General features: G+C 51.3%; 3 protein-coding genes across 5 annotated transcripts; 2 read left to right on the top strand and 1 right to left on the bottom strand.

The window, feature by feature from the left end:
- Window positions 1-9,839: 9,839 nt before the first annotated feature.
- Window positions 9,840-13,487, top strand: Bloc1s1 (biogenesis of lysosomal organelles complex 1 subunit 1). Its single transcript, XM_052165965.1, has 4 exons — window positions 9,840-10,008; window positions 10,675-10,747; window positions 12,698-12,830; window positions 13,294-13,487. Exons 1-4 carry the CDS (start codon window positions 9,948-9,950, stop codon window positions 13,402-13,404), a joined length of 378 nt encoding a protein of 125 aa, XP_052021925.1. The 5' UTR covers window positions 9,840-9,947; the 3' UTR covers window positions 13,405-13,487.
- Window positions 13,488-13,622: 135 nt separating this feature from the next.
- Window positions 13,623-20,171, top strand: Rdh5 (retinol dehydrogenase 5). Of its 3 annotated transcripts, none has more exons than XM_052165930.1 (5): window positions 13,623-14,247; window positions 14,798-15,129; window positions 15,257-15,515; window positions 19,490-19,653; window positions 19,841-20,171. In XM_052165930.1, exons 2-5 carry the CDS (start codon window positions 14,820-14,822, stop codon window positions 20,068-20,070), a joined length of 963 nt encoding a protein of 320 aa, XP_052021890.1. In that variant the 5' UTR covers window positions 13,623-14,247; window positions 14,798-14,819; the 3' UTR covers window positions 20,071-20,171. The 3 variants fall into 3 exon arrangements, with proteins under 3 accessions (XP_052021890.1, XP_052021893.1, XP_052021892.1); XM_052165933.1 differs by having other exon boundaries at window positions 19,847-20,171; XM_052165932.1 differs by having other exon boundaries at window positions 14,803-15,129.
- Window positions 20,172-20,952: 781 nt separating this feature from the next.
- Window positions 20,953-24,057, bottom strand: Cd63 (CD63 molecule). The gene is made up of 8 exons (XM_052165962.1): window positions 23,954-24,057; window positions 23,459-23,535; window positions 22,272-22,460; window positions 22,042-22,116; window positions 21,854-21,949; window positions 21,507-21,647; window positions 21,248-21,331; window positions 20,953-21,122 (listed from the first exon to the last, which is right to left on the bottom strand). The coding sequence occupies exons 2-8, from the start codon at window positions 23,522-23,524 to the stop codon at window positions 21,057-21,059; spliced, it is 717 nt and encodes a 238-aa protein (XP_052021922.1). The 5' UTR covers window positions 23,525-23,535; window positions 23,954-24,057; the 3' UTR covers window positions 20,953-21,056.
- Between the last annotated feature and the right edge of the window lie 353 nt (window positions 24,058-24,410).

Here is a 24,410-nt window from a genome sequence, read left to right on the forward strand (position 1 = left end):
AGACTGGAGCAGTGGAGAGAAGAACTTCAGCAGGGGACTGAAGAACAGGGGGAAGGTCAAGAGTTAGCTCAGAGTCTGCAGTGAAGGAGAAAAGAGAGTAAAATAAGAAATGCAAATTAAACTGTGGAGAGGGAAGCGAAGTTTAAAAGGGGGCAAAAATGAAAGACACTGGACCTAAGAGACAAAGACTTAGAAAGGGTGTATCCTGTTATCAGGTCCTTCCCGGGACTGGGCTTTTCCAACACAACAAAAAAAGGATGGCAAACTGGGTGTGGTAGGACACGCCTATATTCCCAGCACTCACTATGCAGAGCCAGGAAGATCTCATCTCGAGGCTAACTTGGTCTACAGGAAGAGTTCCAGGCCAGTCAGAGCTACAGGGTGTGACCCTGTCTCAAAACCTAAGAGGGGGAGGGGAGCCAGGCTTGGTGACCCACACCTGCAACCTCAGCAGGGAACGAAAAGGAAGTCAGCCCCGCCTACAACGCTACGTAGTGAATTTGTCTCTGGATAGATCAACAGAAGGGGCATGCAGAGTTTGGGGCTACTTCAGGCAGGAGTTGGGTGATCTCCAATAGCCAGACCCTATCCCCCCACCCCAAAAAAAGAGATTTCCACAGAGACCCAAAGGCCTACCCAACTTCTCTTCCCTTCTCCCACGCTGGTGTAGAAGCAAAGGGAGGGGACATTTTTTTCCATCTCTTTGCTATTTATAACTCTAATCAAGCAATGAGGCCAAGAGAGGAGCTGGGGAATAATTCGGCAAAGTAGTGGCCTTCCAGCCTCCCACTTTGCCTTCTGGCCTCTCTTTCTTACTAGGCATTGGTCTTGCATGCACCCCTCTCTGACAGTTTTGCCTGAAGTTCTGTTTTTACACACCCCTACCTTGAGCATGCCACTCTAGAGATTTTTCCCAGACTATTTCTCAGTGTCTCTTCTGTCAGTACCCTCCAAATCTCCCATATTCTTGTGAACCCTCTTCTTCTCTGTCTTAAAAGCTACCTCTCCCGTGTCTCCTTATCTCTTTTCTGTTAAGGATTATTCTCTGGCTCTTACCCTGATCATAGGACATCTTTGCTCCCAGGACAGATAAAATGCATATGAGAGTTTGGCCATTTTTGTAGTGCTCTGCAGGGCTGTAGCACGCCTCTAAACAGGTGCTATGAAAGAGATGCATATGTACGACAGGCAATAGGGTTCTGCCTTCAGTGTCCCCCAGTGTTCCCTCTCCAGTGTGTTTGTGTCTCAGAGCCCCAGAAAGGAGATCATGTGAAAACGCAGAAGGGCGCAACTGGGATGGAACCCAGGACTTAGGACTCCTCCCCAGGCCTCTGACTCAGGTCAAATGCCTTTAGAGCTCCAGCTGCCTTCCTTTCTGCACCTGCAGCTTGGCTAGCCTCTGTCTGCACCCTACCAGCTTCCCATAAATCCGAGGCTGAAATCAGATGCCAAGAATCTGCTTCTGACCTCCTCTGCCCAAATATTTGAGAAGTCACCTCACCCGCCACAGGAGGAAGAAGCAGAAAATAAGAGAGATTGGTCACCCAAAATTAGCCCTACTATAAATAGCGGGGCAAGGGAGAGAAGAACACACAAGACTACTAAACCAGCTTAGTAATGAAGACAAATATATTTCCGTACAGGATGATCCTGAGCAAAATGTTGCAGTGCTGAGCTACAATGTAGGTAAACAGACGTGAAGAAACTAGAGAAACCCGGAGGGTCGGGGAAGGCCCTCATTAAACACCAGGTCAGGAAACGTCTTCCACTCGAGTAGTCAAGTTTATAAATTAGTAAAATTAATAAGCCACGTTCAAAGCTGCACTCCTTCACTCCAAACCCTCATAGTGTGACTGGACTACGCAACCAAATCCAAGAAGAGCTCAGGACTAGGGCTGAGCTCAGGACTAGGGCGGAGCTCAGGACTAGGGTGGAGCTCAGGACTAGGGTGGAGCTCAGGATTAGGGCGGAGCTCAGGATTAGGGCGGAGATCAGTGGAAGAATGCCTTCCTGGCATACAAGAAGTCACGGATTACGATTCCCAACACACACAAGCAAAAATACTGTATTATAACATTGACAAAACACTCTCAAAATGATGAAACTATATAGTGTTTGCAGGGAGACAAAGACAGAGGGGTGAATCTAAGTATTAAGAAAAGGCTCGCTGGACAGTGGTGGCGCATGCCTGTAATCCCAGCACTCTGGGAGGCAGAGGCAGGCGGATTTCTGAGTTCGAGGCCAGCCTGGTCTACAGAGTGAGTTCCAGAACAGCCAGGGCTATACAGAGAAACCCTGTCTTGAAAAAAAAAAACAAATCCAAAAGGAAAGAAAGAAAGAAAAGAAAAGAAAAGAAAAGAAAAAAGAAAAGAAAAGAAAAGGCTCAAGACAGCCATTGAACTGAGCACTGGGTTCACCAATGCAGAAACTAGAGAAAGGACCCAAGGAGCTGAAGGGGTTTGCAGCACCATAAGAGGAACAACAATATGAGTCACCAAGTATTCCCAGAGCTCCCAGGGACAAAACCATCAACCAAAGAGACACATGAAGTTACCCATGGCTCCAGACACATCAGCAGCAGAGGATGGTCTTGTTAGACACCAAAGAGAGAGAGAGAGGCCCTTGGTCCTGGAAAGACTTGATGCCATAGTGTAGAGGATACCAGGACAGGGAAGCAGAAGAGGGTTGATGGAGGATGGGGAGATGGCTATGGGATTTTGGGGGAGGGGGGAGTCAGGAAAGGGGACATTTGAAATGTAAATAAAGAATATATCTAATAAAAAAAGAAGAAAAGAAAAAGCTCAAGGAAGCTTCTTCAGAACGGCAGGCTCTGTTGTGGTGGTTAAATATGTGCATGGGGCAAAACCACACTCTACTACAATCATGAACGAAGACACAGGGAAATGACGTTTTTCAAATGGACAGGGCTTGCGGATTGTTAGTGGTATTGTACCAGTGTTGCTTCCTGCTCCTGATATCACACTGCCATTACATACAACGCCACCATTCTAGGAAACAGAACAAAAGATCCCCGGGCCTTTGCACACTACTTTTGAAATTTTTTCTCTCAGTCTAAAACAATTTCAAAATATATTTTAATTGAGAAATGTCCATGCCCAGGAAAGAGAGTAGCCGTTCTCTCCTGTCCCTTTATTCCCTGAACACGGTCTTCACCTGCGTCTGGGACACTTTTTCCCTAGCACCCCAGAACACACCTTTTCCTGTTATCTCTAACCTCTAAGCAAGACCTTCCAGAAGACCCACTCCACAGGTCACTTCTCCCTCCAACCACTCTGGCAACAAAGACTTGGAGTGTGTGTCAAGGGTCACCCTTTCTCTCCCCAGCACACATCTTGAGGACTTTCTCACTCACTCCACCCTCCTCTCCAGCACTGGAGGCCTTTGCCAGCCTCTGAGTTCTGGCTGTGGCCAAAGCTCATGCTGTGGGAGTGGCTGGGAAAGAAAGAACATAAATGTGATTGAGTGAAGTCCACAGGGAAATGGCTTGACCATTCTAGTTTTTGAGGACCCAAGAGAAACTCTTGCATCTTGGAGAGAGGGCCCAGGGGTCATTTCCCACAGGGAGCCATTTAGACCCATCTTAAGGGGCCCTTTTCTTTGAGCCCTGGCTTTAGGCCAACATTTGGAATTTGGCCACGCTGCCAGCGGCCCCCTCTCTTGAAGCCCAGCCAGACTGCCCAGTATGTGAAGCGTGCAAGCATTCTCCACTCCCTCCTCTCGCCCTCCCTCGGTCCTCATCCAACCTCTAAACAGTGAGCAGTTCCCAGCACTAAGGTTTGGCCTACATACTCCGTTTGTTGACTAAAGCTCTGTGAGAGAAACCTCAAAGAAACAGGGAAGAGAAGTGTGGAACCGCATTCGCTCGTTCTAAGGGGAACAAGCCAGGTGTAAAATCATGGACAGAAAGGAGCTGAATGAGATGTCAGATTCATTTTGTTTTGTTTTGTTTACTTAGGGTGATGGGGGCAGTGATTGGTTTGTTGTTGTTGTTTCTGTTTGTTAGTTTGCTTGATTTGTTTTGCTTTGTTTTGGTTTTGGTTTTGGAGCCAGGACCACACATTGTAACCCAAGATGGCCTGGAACTCATTCTGTAGGCCATGCTGGCCTTGAACTTGTGGCAAGCATCCTGCCTTAGTCTCCAAAGAACTGGGATTACCAGTGTGAAACACACTACCAAATTCCAAACTTCAGGGTATTGATCCAGAGAGGTGGCCCAGGGTAATGTGTGCATGAAGAATCCTGTCACCCCAGCACTCAAGGAGAGACTGGGGGCCTCTGGGGCAAGCTGGCTAGCGAAACTAACCAAAATTGGCGAGCTTGGGGCTCAGCAAAAGACCCTTCCTCAGCACACAAAGTAGAGAACTACTGAGGAAAGCACTCACTGTCAACGTCCAGCCGCCATACATACATGCTCGTGAACTCTCACAAACACTCAGAGCCGAGCATGTACATGCACGTGCGAAGAGAGAGGGAAGAGGAGGGAAAGAGGGATGGAGTCGGGAGAGGGAAAGGGACAGGGGAGGGAAATTTTAAACAGAGGAGTCATCCCCTGCAGATGCATCTTGTGTCCACTGTTACCAAAGTCGGGTGAGGCTAATGAGCTTCAGTTACAGCAGAAACTGGAGTCACACAGTAAATAAGGACCTGGCCAAAACCAGTTAAAAGATAATCCTGTAGAGATGAGTTGGGGCTCTCAGGTGTAGGTACCCCATGTCTGCTGCCCAGCTCTAGGGCAGAGGATCAGCCAGTATGTGGGAAAGAAGGACAGAGACTGATGTCTGCAGAATCCCGGCAGTGTCTATTGTGAAAATGTCAGGAAGTTGTGCCAAGGCGGGTGAGGGGAATACAAGATGATCCTGACACTTTGTCTGAGTTACTCCTGAAATTCCCAGTATCGACCCCTCTCATTAACCCCCACCTTCCATATCACGCAATCCATGCCTCTGTTCCAGCAACCCCGCCAACCCAAACCCCTCTCTCTCAAGTTCCTAAGCTCTGGGAGTAAAGCAGCAGGCATCTTTCATTCTGCCTCTGTTTTGCTTGCTCACTGCAGTTAAAAGGAGAGCCAGCGTGAGAGGGGGCGGGGAGGCCTGGGCCACTCTGCCCTGTGCTGTTCTCACCCTTCCCGCTTCTGCTTCTATTGATCGCCCTTCTTTACAGCACCCTTTCCCAAAAGCGCCTTCTTTGCCAGAATTCCCGTTGGTGGCGCTGCTGCTGTTTCCATTAATTAATTAATTAATTAATTAATTAATTAATAACTTATTTATTTACATCCCGATCACAGCTTCCCTTCACTCTCCTCCCTTTCTCCTCAGAGAAGGCCTCCCATGGATATCAACCCACCTTAATATGTTAAGTTGCAGTAGGACCAGGTGCATCTTTTCAGATTGAGGCTAAACAATTAGGGGGAAAGAATCCAAAGGCACGCAAGGTAGTCAAAAACAGTCCCTATTCCTGCTGTTAGGGGACCCACATGAAGACCAAGCTACACATCTGTTACATATGTGTAGGGGGCCTAGGTGCGTCCCATGCATGTTCTCTGGTTGGTGATTCAGTCTCTATGAGCCCTTGTGGAGCCAGGTCAGTTGATCCTGTAGGTTTCTTGTGGTGTCCTCGACCTCTCGGCTCCTTCAGTCCTTCACCCCTCTTCCACAAGATTCCCTGAGCTCTGCCGACTGTCTGGCTGTGCGTCTCTGCATCTGCTTCCATCAGTTGCTGGGTAAAGCCTCTCTGATGACAGTTATGATAGGCTCTGTCTGTAAGTATATCAGGATATCATTAATAGTGTCAGGGGTGAGAATGGCTAAGATTGAAAACTCAAGTGACAGCTCATGCTGGAGAGAATGGGAAGCAAGAGGAACACTCAATCTTCCATTGCTGGTGGGAGTGCAAACTTGTACAACTATTCTGAAAATCAATTTGTCAGTTTCTCAGAAAGTTGGGAATAGTTGTACTGAAGACTCAGCTATATGACTCCTGGGCATAGACCCAAAAGATGCTCCACCATCCCACAAGGACGCCTGCTCAGCTATGCTCATAGCACCTCTATTCATAATAGCCAGAAACTGAAGACAGCCTAGATGTCCATCAACCAAAGAAAAAATAAAGAAAATGTAGTACATTTACACAATGGAATATTACTGAGCTATTAAAAACAATGACATCATGAAATTTGCTGGCAAATGGATGGAACTGGAAAAGATCATCCTGAGTGAAGAAACCCAGACCCAGAAATACAAACGTGTACTCACGTATAAGTAGATATTAGCCATAGCAGCATGACCATGCTATAATCCACAGACCCAAAGAAGCTAATAATATGGAGGGCCTACTGGTGGATGCTTGAATCTCACTCAGAAGGGGAAACAGAACAGACGTCAGGGGTGGGAGGAGGGAGGGACTAGGGTGGAAGGGAAGGTGGAGAAGGATCACGTGTGGGGAGGACCAAGTGTCGGAAGGACAGACGGACAGAGAACTGGAATCAGTTGGGTAATATCTCATGGAAGAGCTAGAAACCCAGGGCAATAGAAACTCCCAGAGATCTATGAGAGTGACTGTAGCTAAGACTCCTAGTAATAGGGGACATGAAACCTGAAATGGCCACCTCCTGTGACCTTCCAATGGAGGGATGGGGACACCAATCCAGCCACAAAACCTTCGACCCAGAATTTATTCTGCCAACCAATGACTGGTCCAACCCAGGACCCATCCCATGAGAGAGAGTACCAGGATTCCCTTTAGCTCACATCCAACTACGTCCCATGAAGAATGTTTAGGGCTCCCCTCCTAGAGTCTCTCTTTGATTTATGTGATGCAGATTTAGAAACAGCCTGAGTCAGGCATGGTGGCTCACACCTTTAATCCCAGTACTCCAGAGGCAGAGGCAGGTGGATCTCTGTGAGTTCAAAGCCAGCATGGTCGACAAAGCTAGTCCAGGACAAGAGCTATGCAAAGAAACCCTGTCTCATAAAACCCAAACCAAAAAAAAAAAAAAAAAAAAACCTACATAAAAACAAAAAACAAAGCAAAAATAAAATAGAATCACCCTGAATCTGTGTCCTAACTCTGCCTATTAGCTCCATCATTTAACTGCTCTCCTCAGACTCTTCATCTGCATATTAGAGATGTCAGCAGTATTTCACAGGGTTGTTCTAGGGATTAAATGAACACACAAAGTGGCCTATTATGAGTGCTCAGAAAACGCTTATACATATACACACTTTTATACATGAATATTATCCAACGTCTTTATTTAGCTTTTGCATGTATCTAGTGCTGGGGATTAAACCCAGACCTCGGAACACGCAAGGCAAGCACTGAGCTGTACCACAGTCTTAATTTTTTTTCAATTTTTCTCCTTTTTTAAATTATTCACCCTACTTAAAAATTGTATTGTAGGGACTTGGAGTGATGGCTCAGCAGTTAAAAGCTTTTAATACTATTCCAGGAGACCTAAGTTCAGTTCCCAGCACCCCATCAGGTTGACTTACAACTGCCTTAAATTCTAGCTCCAGGGAATCAGGTGCTGTCTTCTGGCCCCCACTGGCATGGTGTGTGTGTGTGTGTGTGTGTGTGTGTGTGTGTGTGTGTACGCTCACACACATAATAAAAAATGAGAATAAAAGTTTCTAACTGTTACTTTGACAGTTAATGAAATTCTGCTCGATGCTGTCATTTAACTAGTTTTAACTAGTTCATATACTTCTTCTTGTTCATCCTTCAATGGTCACACATCTCCCAGGGTACAAGATACCATTCTTCAAACAGCTGAAGAAGGGCCAGCAAGACCTGAACTTCATCCCTCAGGGCCCATATGGTAGAAAGAGAACTGGCTCCTAATGTTACCTTCCGATCTAAACATGCATACGACGGCGTGTAGCACCACCGCCCACACACAAAAGGAGTAAACTCGCTGAATATACCGGTCATCAGTAACTCTCACTCTTACTAAGAAACTTCAAGAAGAGCCAGGCGGTGGTGGCGCACGCCTGTAATCCCAGCACTTGGGAGGCAGAGGCAGGTGGATTTCTGAGTTCGAGACCAGCCTGGTCTACAGAGTGAGTTCCAGGACAGCCAGGGCTATACAGAGAAACCCTGTCTCAAAAAAACCAAATCCAAAAAAAAAAAGAAAGAAAGAAAGAAACTTCAAGAATATTCTACCAGCCTGATCTACAGAGTGAGTTCCAGGACAGCCAGGGCTACACGGAGAAATCCTGCTGAAAAAAGACCAAAAAAAAAAAAAAAAAAAAAAATCTAATTTGTTCTGAATCCATTTGGCCTGCTAGTAGGGCAAGCTATCAACTTCATCTGCACCATAACTCAGAAAATAGCTGAGTTATGACAAATGACAAAGCTGTGAACAATCTTAGACATGGGTTAGCCCCACGCTCCTCAACTTTGGACGCAATTTGGAATCACCTGATACAGAGATGATAGGTAGTTAGGTAGATAGATAGATCAATCTATAGATAAACTGATCCTTCAGAGAATCCATTTAATAAATTTGGCATCAAAATGAAAGTAGGGGACAGGATCTTGCTATGTAGCCCAAGCTAATCTAGCCCATTCTTCCACTTCAGCCCCTGACAGGTTTGCATCAGTATTCCACAGATGACAGCATTTTAACAGACTCTTCAATGGGATTCCAATCTTTAGCCAGAGCTAAATATTAGTCTAATATTAACAACTAAAGTTCAGATAGGTAAGAAGATTGACCAAAATTTGGCCAGCATGTCTCCACATTTGTTTTTTTTGGTTTTGTTTTTTTGTTTTTTGTTTTGTGTGTGTGTGTGTGTGTGTGTGTGTGTGTGTGTGTGTGTGTGTGTGTGTATGTGTGGTTTGTGTGTTTCTGCTTTGAGACAAGGTCTCTCTACATAATCCTAGCTGCCCTGAAGTTCGATCTGTAGACCAGGATGGCCTCAAATCCATAGACATCCTCCTGCCTCTGCCACAGGCCTGCTAGGATCAAAGGTGTGGGCCACCATGCTGGGGTATGTCTGCACATTTGTAATGCGCGCTGAAGCCCCAGTTACTTGTGGGACTGTTGGATTCCAGGCCACCATGAAAAACACAAGGAGCCGAGAGAGAGAGAGAGAGAGAGAGAGAGAGAGAGAGAGAGAGAGAGAGAGAGAGAGAGAGAGAGAGATTGTAACAACAGCAATAAATTGATGGTGTTTATAATTTTTCTCGTTGGAATTAGTCCTGGAAGCATTCCTCCTTGGTCGGAGAGGCACTGTATAATTGACCTTTCGCTTTGGCAGTAGCACTTACGCTTCTGCCACGACTAAAATGGGTTCACATTCCGTGACCACAAAAGGACAGGGATGGATTTGCGCGTTCACCACTCGCTGCCCGCAACAGCAGCAAGGCTTCCCTAGAAGGCTGCTTGAGGTGCCTCACACGCTGCTTGCTCTACGGTGATCAGCCAGAGCTGAGGGAACCTCGGTAGAGAAGTGTGGGGACCAGAGGGCGGGAAAGCACTCTCTTCTAGGGAGAGGAAGCTGGGACTCCACTGAGAACCGGCCGGCACTGCCAGGAGGTAAGGTGAAGGAAAGAAAAGAATCTCAATGAGTTCAGGGAGCTTCTGCCGCCCTAGTAACAGAAGTGTAGCGGACAGCATGAGGCCACCAATACTCTCAAAGCCTGACAGCCAGGGCGTGTGAGAACTGACTCTTCAGCACGACTAAATACGAAAAGCGTTCCCAGCTCCGAAAGCTGAGCCACTAGAGAACAGCTCACCAACCCACCAACCCTCCACTTCCCTCCTTTAGCTCAATAGCAACCACCCTGCGCCAAAAGGAGAGGGAGGCTCCCGTGTCACGTGATCGCGTGGTCACGTGACTCCGTTCCGGGTGAGCCGAGGCACAGTGCGGCTCCCGCGGCCTTAGGGAGGGGCCCGTCGTGCCCACACCCAGCCACAACCGACCATGCTGTCCCGCCTGCTCAAAGAACACCAGGCCAAGCAGAACGAACGCAAGGAGCTGCAGGGTGAGCTCGCTCAGTGTCCGGTCGGCCGCTCCCGGTCGCGGCCTAGCTTCTTCCGGAAGCCTGGACCTCGGGTAACCTCCCAGGTCAAGGGGAGGGCGCCGGCTAGCGGGCGGCCCGGGTGCGGGGCAGGGAATTGGGGGCGGCACTTCTGGAAACTCCGTCCCCTTGCCAACCCGCGCTGGTCCCCTTGGCACCGCTCGAGTCCCTTCGCCGCATCTCTCCATCCCGCCCAGGCGGCGCTGAGCCCCGCCCCTGGCCGTGACTCGCGTTGCCGATTGGCCCAGCCAGCTTCTCAGCCCGGAAGTGGGAGGGATTGAGGACCGCCCAGGGAGAGGCTGGGTTGCAGTGACTCTGCCACACCACTAAGGCAACGAAGCGAGTCATTCCCCGGCCTAGACTGGGAATCCTGGAGTTGCCCAAAGTAGTGGAGAAAGGGTGTCTGGGAAGAGCCCTAGGCGCGCCTGATGGAGTGTCCATTCCCTTCTCAGCGCCCCAGTTTCCTTGCCTCCAAAATAAAGGGGGTTTGTTTTGTTTATGTGTGGGAGGTTCTCTTTAAGAGGTCTGACATTAGTTGGCAGTTTCTAAAACAGTAGTGAGTGCATGAGGACCCATTAGCAACATCTTTCAAATACAAAGTCTACTCCAATCCCTTTCTCTCTTCCCCAGAGAAGAGGAGGAGAGAAGCTATCACTGCAGCGACCTGCCTGACTGAAGCGTTGGTGGATCACCTCAACGTAGGGTATGAGCCTCTTCCTTCAACTCCGGTTTCCCCCATCCACCCTGGTTGGGCAGGGTCTGGGCCATCCTTCAGAAAGGTCCAGGTGTCCCAGTAACTCCCCTGATCTGTCCCCTCCCCCAATGTAACTTTATGGAGGCTTGAGTCAGCTTTGACTAACGCTGATGGAGTTGACAGCTGCAGAGGTTGGGGAAACAGAATCCCTCCCCCCCACAAACTTCCCTGGCACAACTTGATGCCATCTGGCCAACTTGACTGACCCTTTTACGTCCAGCTGTCACTTGGGTGGGAGGGAAGGACAGCCTCTTCCACCACATACCCTCTTTCCTTCCTTACCTCCTACTCCCTGGCAAGCCTACGAAACAAATGGCAGGGACAAGATGGCACAGCTGGTAGAAGTAAGGACAAGCCTAAGCCAAGAGCTATGACAAGCCCAGGCTGTCTCTTCTGGGTCTCCAGGGACCCTACCCCCAACCTCAACCCTCCACAAAAAGACCTGTGGTAGTCACAGACTTGGAAAGATTTCCTGGCCCTGCATGACTCATAATAGTGCAGAGATGGCCATCTGATAGTCTATGGGAAGAAAGGGGGCATATCCTATGCCTTCCGCTCGGGGCGAGTGACAGGCTTGGTCGCAGATCCAGAGACTGAGTCACCCAAGAGAGTCATGCAGGGGCTGGGGTCATCTCCATGACTCATCTTGAGGGGAGATTAGGGGAAAGAATGGCTGTGGCTGGAGCCTCTGGTGTCCTTTGTCTCCAGACAGCTCTCTTCTCTGGTGTCCCCACACTGGCATGTCCCTTGCCACATTTGTGAGGCTGGCCAGACTTCTCCCTTTCTGTTTACTTGCTAGATGTGCCACCCCACATTCGAAGCTCACAGGGCAGCTAAAGCCAAATCCTGATTAGAAAGGGTTTTGTGTTGCTCCCCACAGCTCCTATTCTCCAGCAAAATAAAACAAAGGCTTAGTTTGTCTTCAACCCTTGTCAGGTGCCCTGCCCACTTTCTTGAACCCCCCCCCCCAGCCCTTTGCCTCCTCTGCCCCCACACATTCCAGTGGGTGAGGGCACCGGATGTGGAGTCTCCGTACTGACCTAGAGCTTTGGAATGGGGAATGAAAAGGTCATCTGCTAGAAAGAGAGAGCGCACTGGTTACATGGGGGGGGGGGGGAACACTGGTGGAGGACGAGAACCTTTGTGGTGATGGCTACCAAAGCCAGCACCTTGACTGAGCTGAAAAGAAGTGTAAGCGCTGGGCTGTGTGGGCGGCATGGTGCCCAGTCATCGGGTGGTGGAAGGGACAGGAGGGTGTGACGGTGATTGCCTGTGTGCCTGTAATCCCAGCACTTGGACTGTGGAGGCAGGAGGATTAGATCAAGGCCAGCTTCATCCACATAGCAAGTCTGGGGTCATCTTGGGCTACATAAGACCCTGTCTCAAAAATGGGCCTGGGAAGAGCCAAGAAAATCTCTTGGGTAGGCTCATTTGACTCCGGGTTCCTGAGGAGGGGCGTGTGGTCTCCCATCCCACCCCAGATTCAGGGAGCGGCCTGATTTCCGCTGCAACTTCTTGCAGCATTCGTTCACTGGGCTTCAAATGGCTGCCAGATGTGTCCCTGCTGCTGAATTTTCCCACGCTCCCTTTTCCCTCCCAACTCCTTCCTCAGGGATGTCCCCCAGGTTAACCTTCCCTGCCCCATCTCAGCTGCAGACACTTCTTGAGAGGGTCGGAAATGGTATGTTTCTAGTGAGCTCCCAACTTGGCTTTCCTGGGAACTCTGGGATTGGAAGAAGGAGCCTGCTTCCTTTGGGTCACACCCAGCAAAGGCAGAGTCCCAAGACTTCCCCAGTCCTCCCTCCTGGCTGATCTCCTACCTCTGTAATGGGCTGTTACCCCTGAAGACCACCCCATACAAGTTGCATGAACTGACATAACCCCTCCTCCAATCCTTAGTGTGGCCCAGGCCTACATGAACCAGAGAAAGCTGGACCATGAGGTGAAGACCCTACAGGTCCAGGCTGCCCAGTTTGCCAAGCAGACAGGCCAGTGGATTGGAATGGTGGAGAACTTCAACCAGGCACTTAAGGTAACACTCAGCACATCACTGCCTTTAACTGAACCCCCACTGGTTGTCTCCAGTCTCATAAATATCCCAGACCTAGGGTTAATGAGGCAGTAGGGATGGTTCCAGATATTCCTTCTATGGCTGTGGTTATCAGAAAAGCTAGAAAGAAGAAAGGCAGAATCTCCGGATATAGCTCGGTGACATGTTTAGGGCCCTAGTACATGTCTGGGTTCAATCCCTAGCTCTACAAAATAAACCCTGAGTGTGCTGCATGGACGAATACTACCAGCTAGTCTGGAGGAAGATGCAGGAGACAGCTTAAGTGCAGGAACTGACACCAAGCTAATAACACTGCAGTGGTTCATCTCAAAGCCAGGCAGACAGACAGACAGACAGGTTGGTGGGTCTGAGTAAGCCACCTCAGCTGGGAGGTAAAATCTGCCCACCCTGATCCCTGGCCTCAATCTCTCTTCCCCTTTCCCAGGAAATTGGGGATGTGGAGAACTGGGCTCGGAGCATCGAGCTGGACATGCGCACCATTGCCACTGCGCTGGAATACGTCTACAAAGGGCAGCTGCAGTCTGCACCATCCTAGGCTAAATCCCACCCCTCCTACCTCTCCCTCCTCCCCAGGCAGGAGGGAGCCTGGTGAGCTATGAATAAAAACGCTCGCTTCCATCCTGTGTGGTGTTTGAAGGAGTAACTAGTGCCCCCCCTCCCCCCGAGTGAGAATTCTGAGGTGGTTTCCCCGTGGGGCAAGTGCCTTTTGGCGGAGGATCCCCCTACTCTTCTTTGGGACTAGTGCGGGTGCCTTTGAGTGAGGAGAAGTAAGTCTCCCCATGCCTGCCCAGAGGTGAGTGGCCTCTGCTCGAAACTTTCTACTTCCAGATTTCAGTTTCTGTAGAGCAGAATTAAAGCAGGGAGCAGAAGCAGGCCCAGGGCGTCCTCGCTCTGGCGCTGTGCCTCAGCACACGCTCATGTGCTCGTCCAGGCTGCTGCTAAGCAGTGTCACGAGGCTGGGCCAGGTTGGAGATTAATTCCTGGGGTCACTTTAGGGCTGAGAAGGAAGAAAAGACAGAACCAGGGACACCCACAGAGAACAGCAGCTGCCATCCTTGGTAGCTCCCACCTCCTTGGAGGCAACGGCACAGACAGTCAGGAGCTCAGGCTGAGAAGGACAGCCTGGCGGCTGGGGCGTGGGGCCTGGGCACAACTACCCTCTGCCAAAACCTAACTTCAGCAGGGCAGGCCTCAGCCTCTTAGCTCCTCCTCCTCATCACTGCCCTCATCCCTCAAACACAGAGCCGCTTAACAGTCCTGGTCCACAGCAAGAGTCCACCCACTCCAGACTTTGGCCTCAGCTGTAGCGAGTGTGGGAGCCTGGGAAGTCTAGGGGCAAAGTCTCTGAGGCAGAGGAAACCCGCCAGCTTCCCCAGAGGTGAGTGGTGGTGGGAATGGGAGTGCTGTAAAAAAAAGACCAGCTAAGGATGGCGTATAGTGGCTGTTTAGGCTTTAGGCTTCAAACATTGTCTTCACACTCCATCCCCCTTGGTCTCCACAACACGGAGATGGGCCTGGTGGGCATGGTAGCCCAGTTTACCAAATGAAAAAACAGGTTCCAAGAGAGACTGAAGATGTTCAGCCTCACACAGTAATCTTGACGCTACCAGGACTGACATGGAGGGCTCTAGGTTCCAAAAGCAAGGCAAGGATGCATTTAGAGGGATTTGATGTCCTTGGTTTAGCAGGAGAATGGTAACTCAGGTCCCTCTGCTCTCACACAGGAATAGGTCTGCCCACAGGACCAGCTCAGGGTTATTTCAAGTGCTTGCCCATATCTGTTTTACACAGTCAACCATAGCCTGGCAATCCTCAGCCAAGCACATAGTTTCTCAATTTGTCTGCGCAGACCAGACACTCCCAGCTAAGTGAACGTTAGGGATCCAGGCTAAAGTAGAGTAGAGGAAACACCAAGTCTTCCTGCCCAGCCTAGGCTGCCCTCGTCCCATCATGTGGCTGCCTCTGCTCCTGGGCGCCGTGCTGTGGGCAGTGCTGTGGTTGCTCAGAGACAGGCAGAGCCTGCCGGCTAGCGACGCTTTCATCTTCATCACTGGCTGTGACTCCGGCTTCGGGCGCCTTCTGGCACTACAACTTGACCAGAAGGGCTTCCAAGTCCTGGCTGGCTGCCTGACCCCCTCTGGGGCAGAAGACCTGCAGCAGATGGCCTCCTCCCGCCTCCACACAACTCTGCTGGACATCACTGATCCCGAGAATGTCCAGCAAGTTGCCGAGTGGGTGAAGACACATGTTGGGGGAACTGGTAAGTGTAGCGGAGCCCCCAGGAACCTGGTCTGTACAGCAATCCCCGGACTCACTGAGGCTGTGGGAGAGGAGCAGGGTTCAAATCCTCCCCAAAGCCCTTCCCCATGTCTGTCATCTTCCCACAGGGCTTTTTGGTCTGGTGAATAACGCTGGTGTAGCTGGTATCATCGGGCCCACGCCGTGGCTCACACGGGAAGATTTCCAGAGAGTGCTGGATGTGAACACACTGGGCCCCATCGGGGTCACCCTTGCCCTGCTGCCCCTGCTACAGCAGGCCAGGGGTCGGGTGGTCAACATCACCAGTGTCTTGGGCCGCATAGCAGCCAATGGCGGGGGCTACTGTGTCTCCAAGTTTGGCCTGGAGGCCTTCTCTGACAGCCTGAGGTGAGGGTGCGGAGCTCCAGGCCTACCTAGCCTGGAGAGGGGCAGGGATCCTACTCTGTGTGTGTGTGTGTGTGTGTGTGTGTGTGTGTGTGTGTGTGTGTGCCTGGATCTCACAGAAACCAGCCTGGGCTGCACTCCATAGACCAGGCTGTCCTGGAATACTGGGCAATCCTCCCTCCTCAGCCGACTGAGTCACCACACACTCAACTAGGTTACTTCTCTGGCGTTTTCGTTTTGTTGTTTGTCTTCCTTCCAAATCTGTTAAATCAGAGCGAGACTTGCCTTGTGGGGATTCAGTGTGCAAGCGCCCAGCAGTGCTTAGACGTTAGGGAAAGCCTCGGCAGGTATTTACTTACACATCCACACATCCATGTTTGTTGTGTGTACACATATGCATGAATACACCATGCCATGTAAGCCTAGAGGAGTCTGTTCCCTCCTGAGGTTATGGGTTGATGACAAGAGGTCTTATTCTATGAACCACCTCATCAGAACTGCATATCCCCATTTATAGTAGAAGAACTAATTATTTCTCATCCTCTCAACCATTCTATATAAATAATATTACTATAGGGCTACTTAAGAGGAGCCCCGAGACATGGCCCCAGGTCAGGTCTGCCCCTCGCTTTTCTGTTTTATGAGACACGGTGTCACTACATAGCCCAGACTGGCCTCAAACTCACTGTGAGTGTGGGGAACACACACATCCACTGAGGGCTTGCACAGCATTTTAAACAGTGAAGCTCTCAAAGCTGGCGAGAACAGAAAGGAGCTGAAGAGGCTGGTGGAGCAGTGGGGTCTGAACCGGGGCAGCCGCCCAGGCAGGCCCAGCGGGGGCAGCCAGTGAGGAAGACTGCCGTACTGGACGGGTAACCTCAGTGTCTCCCTTGGCCCTTCCTCTCTATCTCCCAGTCAGCATCATGGACACAGCTTTACACGCGGATCTCAACACAGGCCAGGCCAGTGGAATGTCTGCCCACTTCACCCACCCAGTCGCCCACCAGCTGATACCGACCTAGATTCCCCCATCAAGACTCAGTCTTTTGTTTCGGGGGACATAGAATGGGGCTCTAGAACAAGAAATGGCAAACTACAGTTACCAACCAGATGGGCTCAGCTGCCTTCGGGCTAACAATGGTTCTTATCATATTTAAATAGTTACATTGTAAATGGTTATATTAGTACATTCCCAGACCTTTAATCACAGCACTCGGGAAGCAGAGGCAGGTAGAGCTCTATGAGTTCAAGGCCAGCCTGGTGTACATATCGAGTTCCAGGACAGCCAAGGCTGTTACACAGAGAAACCCTATCTCAAAAACACAAAGTAACAACAACCAAAAAAAAAGCACATTAATTTTGCCAGGCATTGTGGCACACACCTTTAATCCCAGCACTTGGGGCAGAGGCAGGAATAGTTCTGTGAGTTCCAGGCCAGCCTGGTGTACATAGCAAGTTCTGGTCCAGCCAGGGTTCCATGTTGAAACCCCATCTCAAAACAAAAACATTTGTTTTATCTGGCCTGTAGTACCTCAAAATTTACTATTAAAAAAAAAAAAAAAGAGCCAGGCAGTGGTGGCACACGCCTTTAATCCTGGTATTTGGGAGGCAGAGGCAGGTGGATTTCTGAGGTCCAGCCAGCCTGGTCTACAGAGTGAGTTCCAGGACAGCCAGGGCTACACAGAGAAACCCTGTCTCAAAAAAAAAAAAAAAAAAACCAGGAAAAAAAAGCTGGAGAGATGGCACAGAGGTTAAGAGCACCGACTGCTCTTTCAGAGGTCCTGAGTTCAATTCCCAGCAACCACATGGTGGCTCACAACCATCTGTCCATCTGTAATGGGTCTGATGCCCTCTGCTGGTGTGTCTGAAGAGAGCAAGAGTGTACTCACATACATAAAATAAAACCTTTTCATTTTAAAAATGAAAAGACAAGGGGCTGGAGAGATGGCTCAGCAGGTAAAAGCACTGGCTGCTTTCCCAGAGGTCCTGAGTTCAAGTCCCAGCACCCACGTAGTCTTCACAATCATCTATAACAGGATCTGATGCCCTCTCCTGTCATGCAGATATACAGTCAAATAGAGCACTCACAAACATAAATAAATATTTTTAGAAAAAGAAAAAGTAGGGGAGAGGGCAGGTAGGGAGACTGCTCACTCCGTAATAATGCGGACGCACACCCAAGCAACGCGATGCCCTCTTCTGGCCTTCTCGCACATGTGTGCACACTCACACTTACATGAATCTTTCTGAAGAAGTAAGGGAACAGGATGCTGAGGCAGAAGGACCCGGAATTGAGTTCATCAGGGCTACTTTAGCAGCACGAGGTGTCAGGCTTGATTCTGAGCACCACGGCCCCAGAAAGCTCACTAGCCATTGGTCAGATCACAGAGTAGAATACTGCATAGCGATACCCACCGGTAATCCCAGAACGACAGAGGGTGAAGCCAGCCTAGGCTACATATAACAAGATCCTGTCTCACACACAAACACACGCACATTCACACACTCCAAGCAACAAGATCCTGTCTCACACACACAAATACGCACATTCACACACTCCAAGCATGGTGGTCACACAACTGTGGTTACCACTTTCTTTTTTTAAAGATGATTTATTTATTATATATGAGTACACTGTAGCTGTCTTCAGACACACCAGAAGAGGGCGTCAGATCTCATTAAGGATGGTTGTGAACCACCATGTGGTTGCTTGGATTTGAACTCACGACCTTAGGAAGAGCAGTCAGTGCTCTTAAACACTGAGCCATCTCTCCAGCCCTGTAGTTACCACTTTCAAGGCCAGCTTCTACTACACAGCTACACGAGAACCTGCAAAATGGCTAAGCGCTTAAGAGCATTTGCTTCCAAGCCCTGACATCCTGAATTGGGTGGACATACTTAGTAGGAGAGAACCAAGCTCTCCTCCGAAATCCACACATGGCCAGTGGCACACACATACATAAATACAATTTTTTTAAGTAAAAGAAAATTTCAAGATTAGCCTAGACCTAGATAGTGAATTAAACTAAATTCACTATTAAACTAAAATTTTAAAAGAGAGAAGCCAGGCATGGTGGCGCACGCCTTTAATCCCAGCACCTGAGAGGCAGAGGCAGGCAGATCTCTTGGGTTTGAGGCCAGCCTGGTCTACAAAGTGAATTTCTAGGACAGCCAGGACTATGCAAAGAAACCCTGTCTCAGGGAAGAGAGAGAAACAGGCAAACTAACATAATGATGCACACATTATCTCAACACATGGGAGGTAAAGACAGACGTTACCGCCAGGCAGTGGTGGCACATGCCTGTAATCCCAGCACTTGGGAGGCAGAGGCAGGCGGATTTCTAAGTTCGAGCACAGCCTGGTCTACAGAGTGAGTTCCAGGACAGCCAGGGCTACACAGAGAAACCCTGTCTCGGGAAAAAAAAAAAAAATTACCAAGAGTTCAAGGTTATCCCTGGCTACATAGAGAGTTCAGAGCTAGCCTGAGCTACATGAGACCTTATCTCAAAAAACAAAAACAAGGGGCCAAAGACATGACTCAGGATAAATGATTACTGCTCTTGCAGAGGACCCAGGTTTGGTTTCCAGCACCTACAAGGTGGCTCACAATAGTCTACAACTCCAGTAATGACTTCTACACACACGATACGCAGGAACCCATGCAGCCACACACATATAAATAACCAACACATCTCCTTTAACAAGAAAATACAAGAAAAACATTCTCAATGATACCTCGCCCTGGGCTGGTATTGATGTGGTTCAGTTGCTTGCCTACCATATACAGGCCCAGGGTTTTATCCTCGGCGCGAGGAAGTAAAAACAAAAACCTCCTGTGTTCCCAACCCACCCAGGCCTACCGGCAATAGCCTTTCCTGTCAGGAGATACGTCCCTACACTGTGACACCTCCATCTTAGATTCCACACTCCTGGAAACCTAGATCAAAACACAGGAACCTCTCTGCCCACCCTCCAGGCGGGACATGGCTCCGTTCGGAGTACAAGTCTCCATTGTGGAGCCTGGCTTCTTCCGAACCCCTGTGACCAACCTGGAGAGTCTGGAGAACACCCTGAAGGCCTGTTGGGCCCGGCTGCCTCCAGCTACACAGGCCCACTACGGGGAAGCCTTCCTCGCTACTTGTGAGTAGCTGGGCCCATACTGGGTGCATGATGGGAAAAAGAGAGGGCTAGAAAGGTCCTCATAGGGAAGAGAAGGACAGGCGGAGGGGTATTGTAACTTCCTGAACCTGGCAACCGGCCCAAGGATCTAGCATGGGACAGAGGAGAGGCAGTGTGAGCGTGCACACTAACTACAGCATCTTCCAAGCTACAGATCTCCGAGTGCAGCGCCGCATCATGAACCTGATCTGCGACCCGGACCTAACGAAGGTGACCAGTTGCCTGGAGCATGCCCTGACTGCCCGCCACCCCCGAACGCGCTACAGCCCAGGCTGGGATGCCAAGTTGCTCTGGCTGCCTGCCTCCTACCTTCCAGTCAGGGTAGTGGATGCTGTGCTCACCTGGGTCCTTCCCCAGCCTGCCCAGTCAATCTACTGATTCCAGCTTTATAGCAAGAGGCTGATTTTGAAAGGCAAGGCATCTATGGCTGTCTCTACCTGGTATTGCCTGGTTTCCGACACAAATTAGGCTCTCAATAAATATGCATTTCTTTAAATCAAAAAGCGGGTGTACAGAAATGAAGGTATCCGTGGGAGCCTGACAAGATTTAAGTATCTAAAATCCCTAAGCTGCGTAGAGCGCAAACTCTCTTGCCTCTTTAGTGCCTGTGAAACTTCTGTTGTACACTGGGTGGTGTAAGGAGCTACCTTGTACTTAAAGATACTTCTTGGTGCTGCACTTGGAAAGATGGCCACCAGAGGGCGTTTTCTCAGCAGAGTAATGAGAATTCGGTGTTGGCACCGGGAACAGCATTGTCTAATTTCCCCGAGGGGGGGGGGGGATGTTTGAAGAGAAAGTGATGAAAAATGATCATAGCCAGATTGGACGGCTTCCATGACAGAAGGAAATACTTAAACTCCTCTATTATCTGAGGCAAAATTCAGGGACACTGCCACACAGGCGACAAGCACATTCTCCTTGAGGGTTGAGGGAGGAGTTTTCTGGCCCTCAAAGCATCAGAAAGCCAAAAAGTTGTCCAAAATAGACATATCCAGGCTCTACCATGTAGGACCTTTGTATATCCCTTTGACGTACACAGGAGATGGCCCCACGGGCGCTGCAGAAACACTGAAGGCTAAGCAGGCAGCACAAAACCAGGGGCAGAGGAGAGCATTCAGCCACAACCTCCTCTGGATTCCTCACCTCCTCCACTGCCAGCCCAACCACCACCCCTAAACATGCCTGCCTATCCTCAGGGCAGGGACAGGGAGAGGGAGAAGGAAGGGGCCACCCACCACTCTAAGATAAACCGAGACCACCTTCTCTTTTTTTTAGGTCTGAAAAAAAAATAATCCGTTTAATTGAAAAACCTGGAGAATCCACTCCACGAAAAAGACAGAAGGGACCAGACCCCTCCGCCACCCCTACATTACTTCGTAGCCACTTCGGATACTCTTCACCAGACAGCAGGAGAAGATAATTCCCAAGACCTGAAAGGAAAGATGGACGTGAGGGTGGAGAGGACGCAGGACAGGCTTCCCCAGACCCATCCCTCCACAACCACTGTTCCCAGGCCAGTGCCTCCTGCTCCCCAGAGGCCCCCAGCATTCCTCACCTCCACAAAAGCAATGCCCAGGGCTGCTGCAGCCACCAGCAGTATATTCTGCCTCAGCCACGTTGCTATAGTCTCCACGCAGCCCTGAAGGAAAGACAGAGGCATGAAGACAGACCAACAGAAACTTCTCCCTCCCTCGCTCCCTCCCACTGTCCCTTTCTCCCAACTGCCATCCCCAGATCTCATCCCCAACTCTGATCCCATTAGCATCTCCTGAAACATTTCCCCAAATTTCCCTCGGGTGATGTCTTCCCCCTACCTGGGTATGGATGGCGGATATACTGAAATCCTGTCCACAGCCCACAGTGATGTTGATGCAGCAAGAATCGGGGACTCTGTTCTTGGCCATACTGGGGATGCTCTCCCAGTCTGTGTAGTTGGAGGCTCCACAGCACTTATTCTAGGAAGGGAGGAGAGATGGGATGGGAGGGGGGATGGGAGGAGGGATGGGATGGGAGGAGGGATGGGAGGAGGGATGGGAGGAGGGATGGGATGGGAGGAGGGATGGGAGGAGGGATGGGAGGAGGGATGGGAGGAGGGATGAGAGGGACGTCGTCGAACCTCCACTTCTATCCCACCTAACCCTTTCCCAACCATCCCACTCACTTCTTTCTGCAATTTGTCCAAAATAGCGGCTGTTTCGTTGTCTTTAACGTAATTCTGCATCTGCTGCCGGAAGCTCTTATTAAACTCTGACTTCACCTAAGAGTAGAGACGTGTGTTGCTGAGAACAAGACTTCAGGCCCCAGGTTCCCAGAGCAACCTGAGACAGGTTCCCCTTTTTCCCTGCTTACCTGGTCTCTAAACACATAGCCAGCGATGGCCACAGCCACCTCCACGAGCATGATAAGACTCAGGAAGATGGCGAACTGCAGGAGGACAGGGCAGGAGTTGAGTTGGAAGGATTTAAAAGGCTCGCTCTGACCCAGTCGATTCCTGAGACACACTCCTGGTGTCCTCCATCCACCCGCCTCACCACAGAAAGGCCTTCTGGTAGTCCCGAGAGCTCCCACACCCCACTCACTGTAATCATGAGACAGTAGTTCTCCTTGCAGGCCCCACAGCAGCCCACAAAGGCCACCAGGAAGAGGAAGGCGCCCACTGCAATGATGACCACAGGCAACAGCGAGCCGGCAGTAGTCTCATGGGTGATGGCCTGCTTCAAGACAACCTGAACTGCCACACCGATGGCGATCAATCCCACTGCACAGGCCTGAGGGAAACGGTGAGGGTTAGGTCAGACCCTCAGTCCAGCGACCGACCCTCACACCCAGACCCCCACCCACCTAGAAAACAGATTCTTTTTGTTTTGTTTTTGGTTTTTTTTTTTTGAGACAGGGTTTCTCTGTGTAGCCCTGGCTGTCCTGGAACTCACTCTGTACACCAGGCTGGCCTCGAACTCAGAAATCCCCCTGCCTCTGCCTCCCAGAGTGCTGGGATTAAAGGCGTGTGCCACCACCTCCGGGCCAGAAAACAGATTCTTACACCTCCGGGATATACTGGCTGTAGAGAAGATCTGCCCATCCTTGCCCCACAATGGAGGCTGGGAAGTTGTTAAAGACACACGGGGAGAAGGGACTCGGGAGGTGTCACGCCTGCCTTTAAACAGCTCTTCAGCCCAGGACGTGCATTACTTTCTACTCCCAGTAGAGAGTCTGTCCCAGAGCTACCCTCACTCCAGTGACTCAGGTCCTAAGGCCAGCTAGGCCAGGGAGGAGGGGGTAAGAGTGGCCCCCTTCTGAACAAACAGCAGCTTCTCCTCGAGGGAGGAGCAAATGAAGGAGGGTAGAGCCTTTCCTTCCCCCCCCCCCAAGTAAATGAGAGGGCTAAGAGAATGGAGATGAAATCAACAGGGTGAGGAGCCCCTCGGCGATACCATCGGACGGTTGGCAGGTTGCCCCACCACCCCATATCATGAATGGTTGGGTCACCAGACAGGAAGGGCCAGGAGGGGGTTGGTTGGGGGTGCTTCCCATCTAGGATGGCAATTCTCTGTCCAAACTTTCCTCGGAAGTCCCGGAAAGGCGCTCGGGGTGGAGGGGGTGACGGGGAAGTGGGGTAGCACCGACACGTTCTGCCTTTGGCCCTTTCCCCGGGCTTTTCCTTCCACATCTGGCCTCCAGCTGCCTTCATCTCTGGGTCCCTCGCCCTTCACGGCTCCAAGCACCCCACCCCCGCCTGCGCCCCCCGTCGCTCTCCCGCACTACTCACGCAGAAGGCCAGCAGAAGAACGTAGAGCAAAAACTTGACACACTTCATTCCTCCTTCCACCGCCATGCCTGCTGGGCCTGGGACCGCGGAGAGCGCAAGCATTAGAGCAGGCCGAAGGGCCGCGGGATCCGCAGCTCCCCGCCGGCCTTCGCAGCCTTCCCTGCGCGGCCCCCATCGCGGCCCTCCCACCCAGAACCCGCGGTCAGATCCACGTCTCCCAGCCCGCCCCGCGCGGCGGCCGGACTGGGATGGGGGCGCGCGCCAGGGAGCGGAGCCGCGGAGCCGCCGCGGGATCCCGGGACGCACGGAGGGCGCGGCCGGACTCGGGGTGGATCCCCGCCGGCCACCGACAGGCCGCGACCCGGGACCCTCGCCAGCTCCCCGGGCGCGAGCCTCCCCTCGGGTGCAGCGCAGATGACGCCCCGCGAACTTCGAGGCAAAGTTGTCCCCACGGGCGCCCCCGCGTCCCCGGGCCCGCGTCAGCCCCGGGCTCACCTGCGCTCCCCGACGCGTCTTAATGCTCTCCTGCCGCGAGGCTCAGCCCGAGTCTCCCGTGCCCCCTGCTCGCGCCCCGCCTGCGCACGGCCCCGCCCCGGCCGCCCCCTCCCCCGCGGGGTAGCCGCCTCCCTCCCTCCCTCCCTCTCTCATGTGACGCGGGAACAGCTGCGGCCTGAGTCACCCGGGCTAACAGGGGGAGGTGAGCCCCCCGCCTGGGCAAGGCCACGTGGCCGCTGCCCGGAAGGCTCGAGCCAGGAGCCGGACCTCAGGGTTCCTGGAGCCCTCCGCAACCCGGCGGGCGCCGTCTGGCTCTCTCTGGTTCAGGAGTAGGCGAGTCCGAGCCCAGCGGACCGACCCAGGGCGGCCCAGAGTTGCCCAAAGACAGAACTGAGCCAAAGTAACCAAATGGTCATCTGCAGACCTCAACCCACCGAGAACCCACCACGCACCTCCC

This window comes from Apodemus sylvaticus, chromosome 20 (assembly GCF_947179515.1).
Source record: "Apodemus sylvaticus chromosome 20, mApoSyl1.1, whole genome shotgun sequence".
NCBI lineage: Eukaryota > Metazoa > Chordata > Mammalia > Rodentia > Muridae > Apodemus > Apodemus sylvaticus.

What these genes read in the sequence shown, in the direction of transcription:
- Bloc1s1 (XM_052165965.1), top strand. Translation starts at nt 9,948, where the DNA reads ATGCTGTCCCGCCTGCTCAAAGAACACCAGGCCAAGCAGAACGAACGC. An exon ending in CGAACGCAAGGAGCTGCAGG is followed by an intron (nt 10,009 to 10,674) that starts GTGAGCTCGCTC and finishes TCTCTTCCCCAG; the next exon opens with AGAAGAGGAGGAGAGAAGCT. An exon ending in ACTTCAACCAGGCACTTAAG is followed by an intron (nt 12,831 to 13,293) that starts GTAACACTCAGC and finishes CCCCTTTCCCAG; the next exon opens with GAAATTGGGGATGTGGAGAA.
- Rdh5 (XM_052165930.1), top strand. Translation starts at nt 14,820, where the DNA reads ATGTGGCTGCCTCTGCTCCTGGGCGCCGTGCTGTGGGCAGTGCTGTGG. An exon ending in GACACATGTTGGGGGAACTG is followed by an intron (nt 15,130 to 15,256) that starts GTAAGTGTAGCG and finishes ATCTTCCCACAG; the next exon opens with GGCTTTTTGGTCTGGTGAAT. An exon ending in GGAAGCCTTCCTCGCTACTT is followed by an intron (nt 19,654 to 19,840) that starts GTGAGTAGCTGG and finishes GCATCTTCCAAG; the next exon opens with CTACAGATCTCCGAGTGCAG.
- Cd63 (XM_052165962.1), bottom strand. Translation starts at nt 23,524, where the DNA reads ATGGCGGTGGAAGGAGGAATGAAGTGTGTCAAGTTTTTGCTCTACGTT. An exon ending in ACTACTGTCTCATGATTACA is followed by an intron (nt 22,117 to 22,271) that starts GTGAGTGGGGTG and finishes GTCCTCCTGCAG; the next exon opens with TTCGCCATCTTCCTGAGTCT. An exon ending in GCTATGTGTTTAGAGACCAG is followed by an intron (nt 21,950 to 22,041) that starts GTAAGCAGGGAA and finishes CTCTACTCTTAG; the next exon opens with GTGAAGTCAGAGTTTAATAA.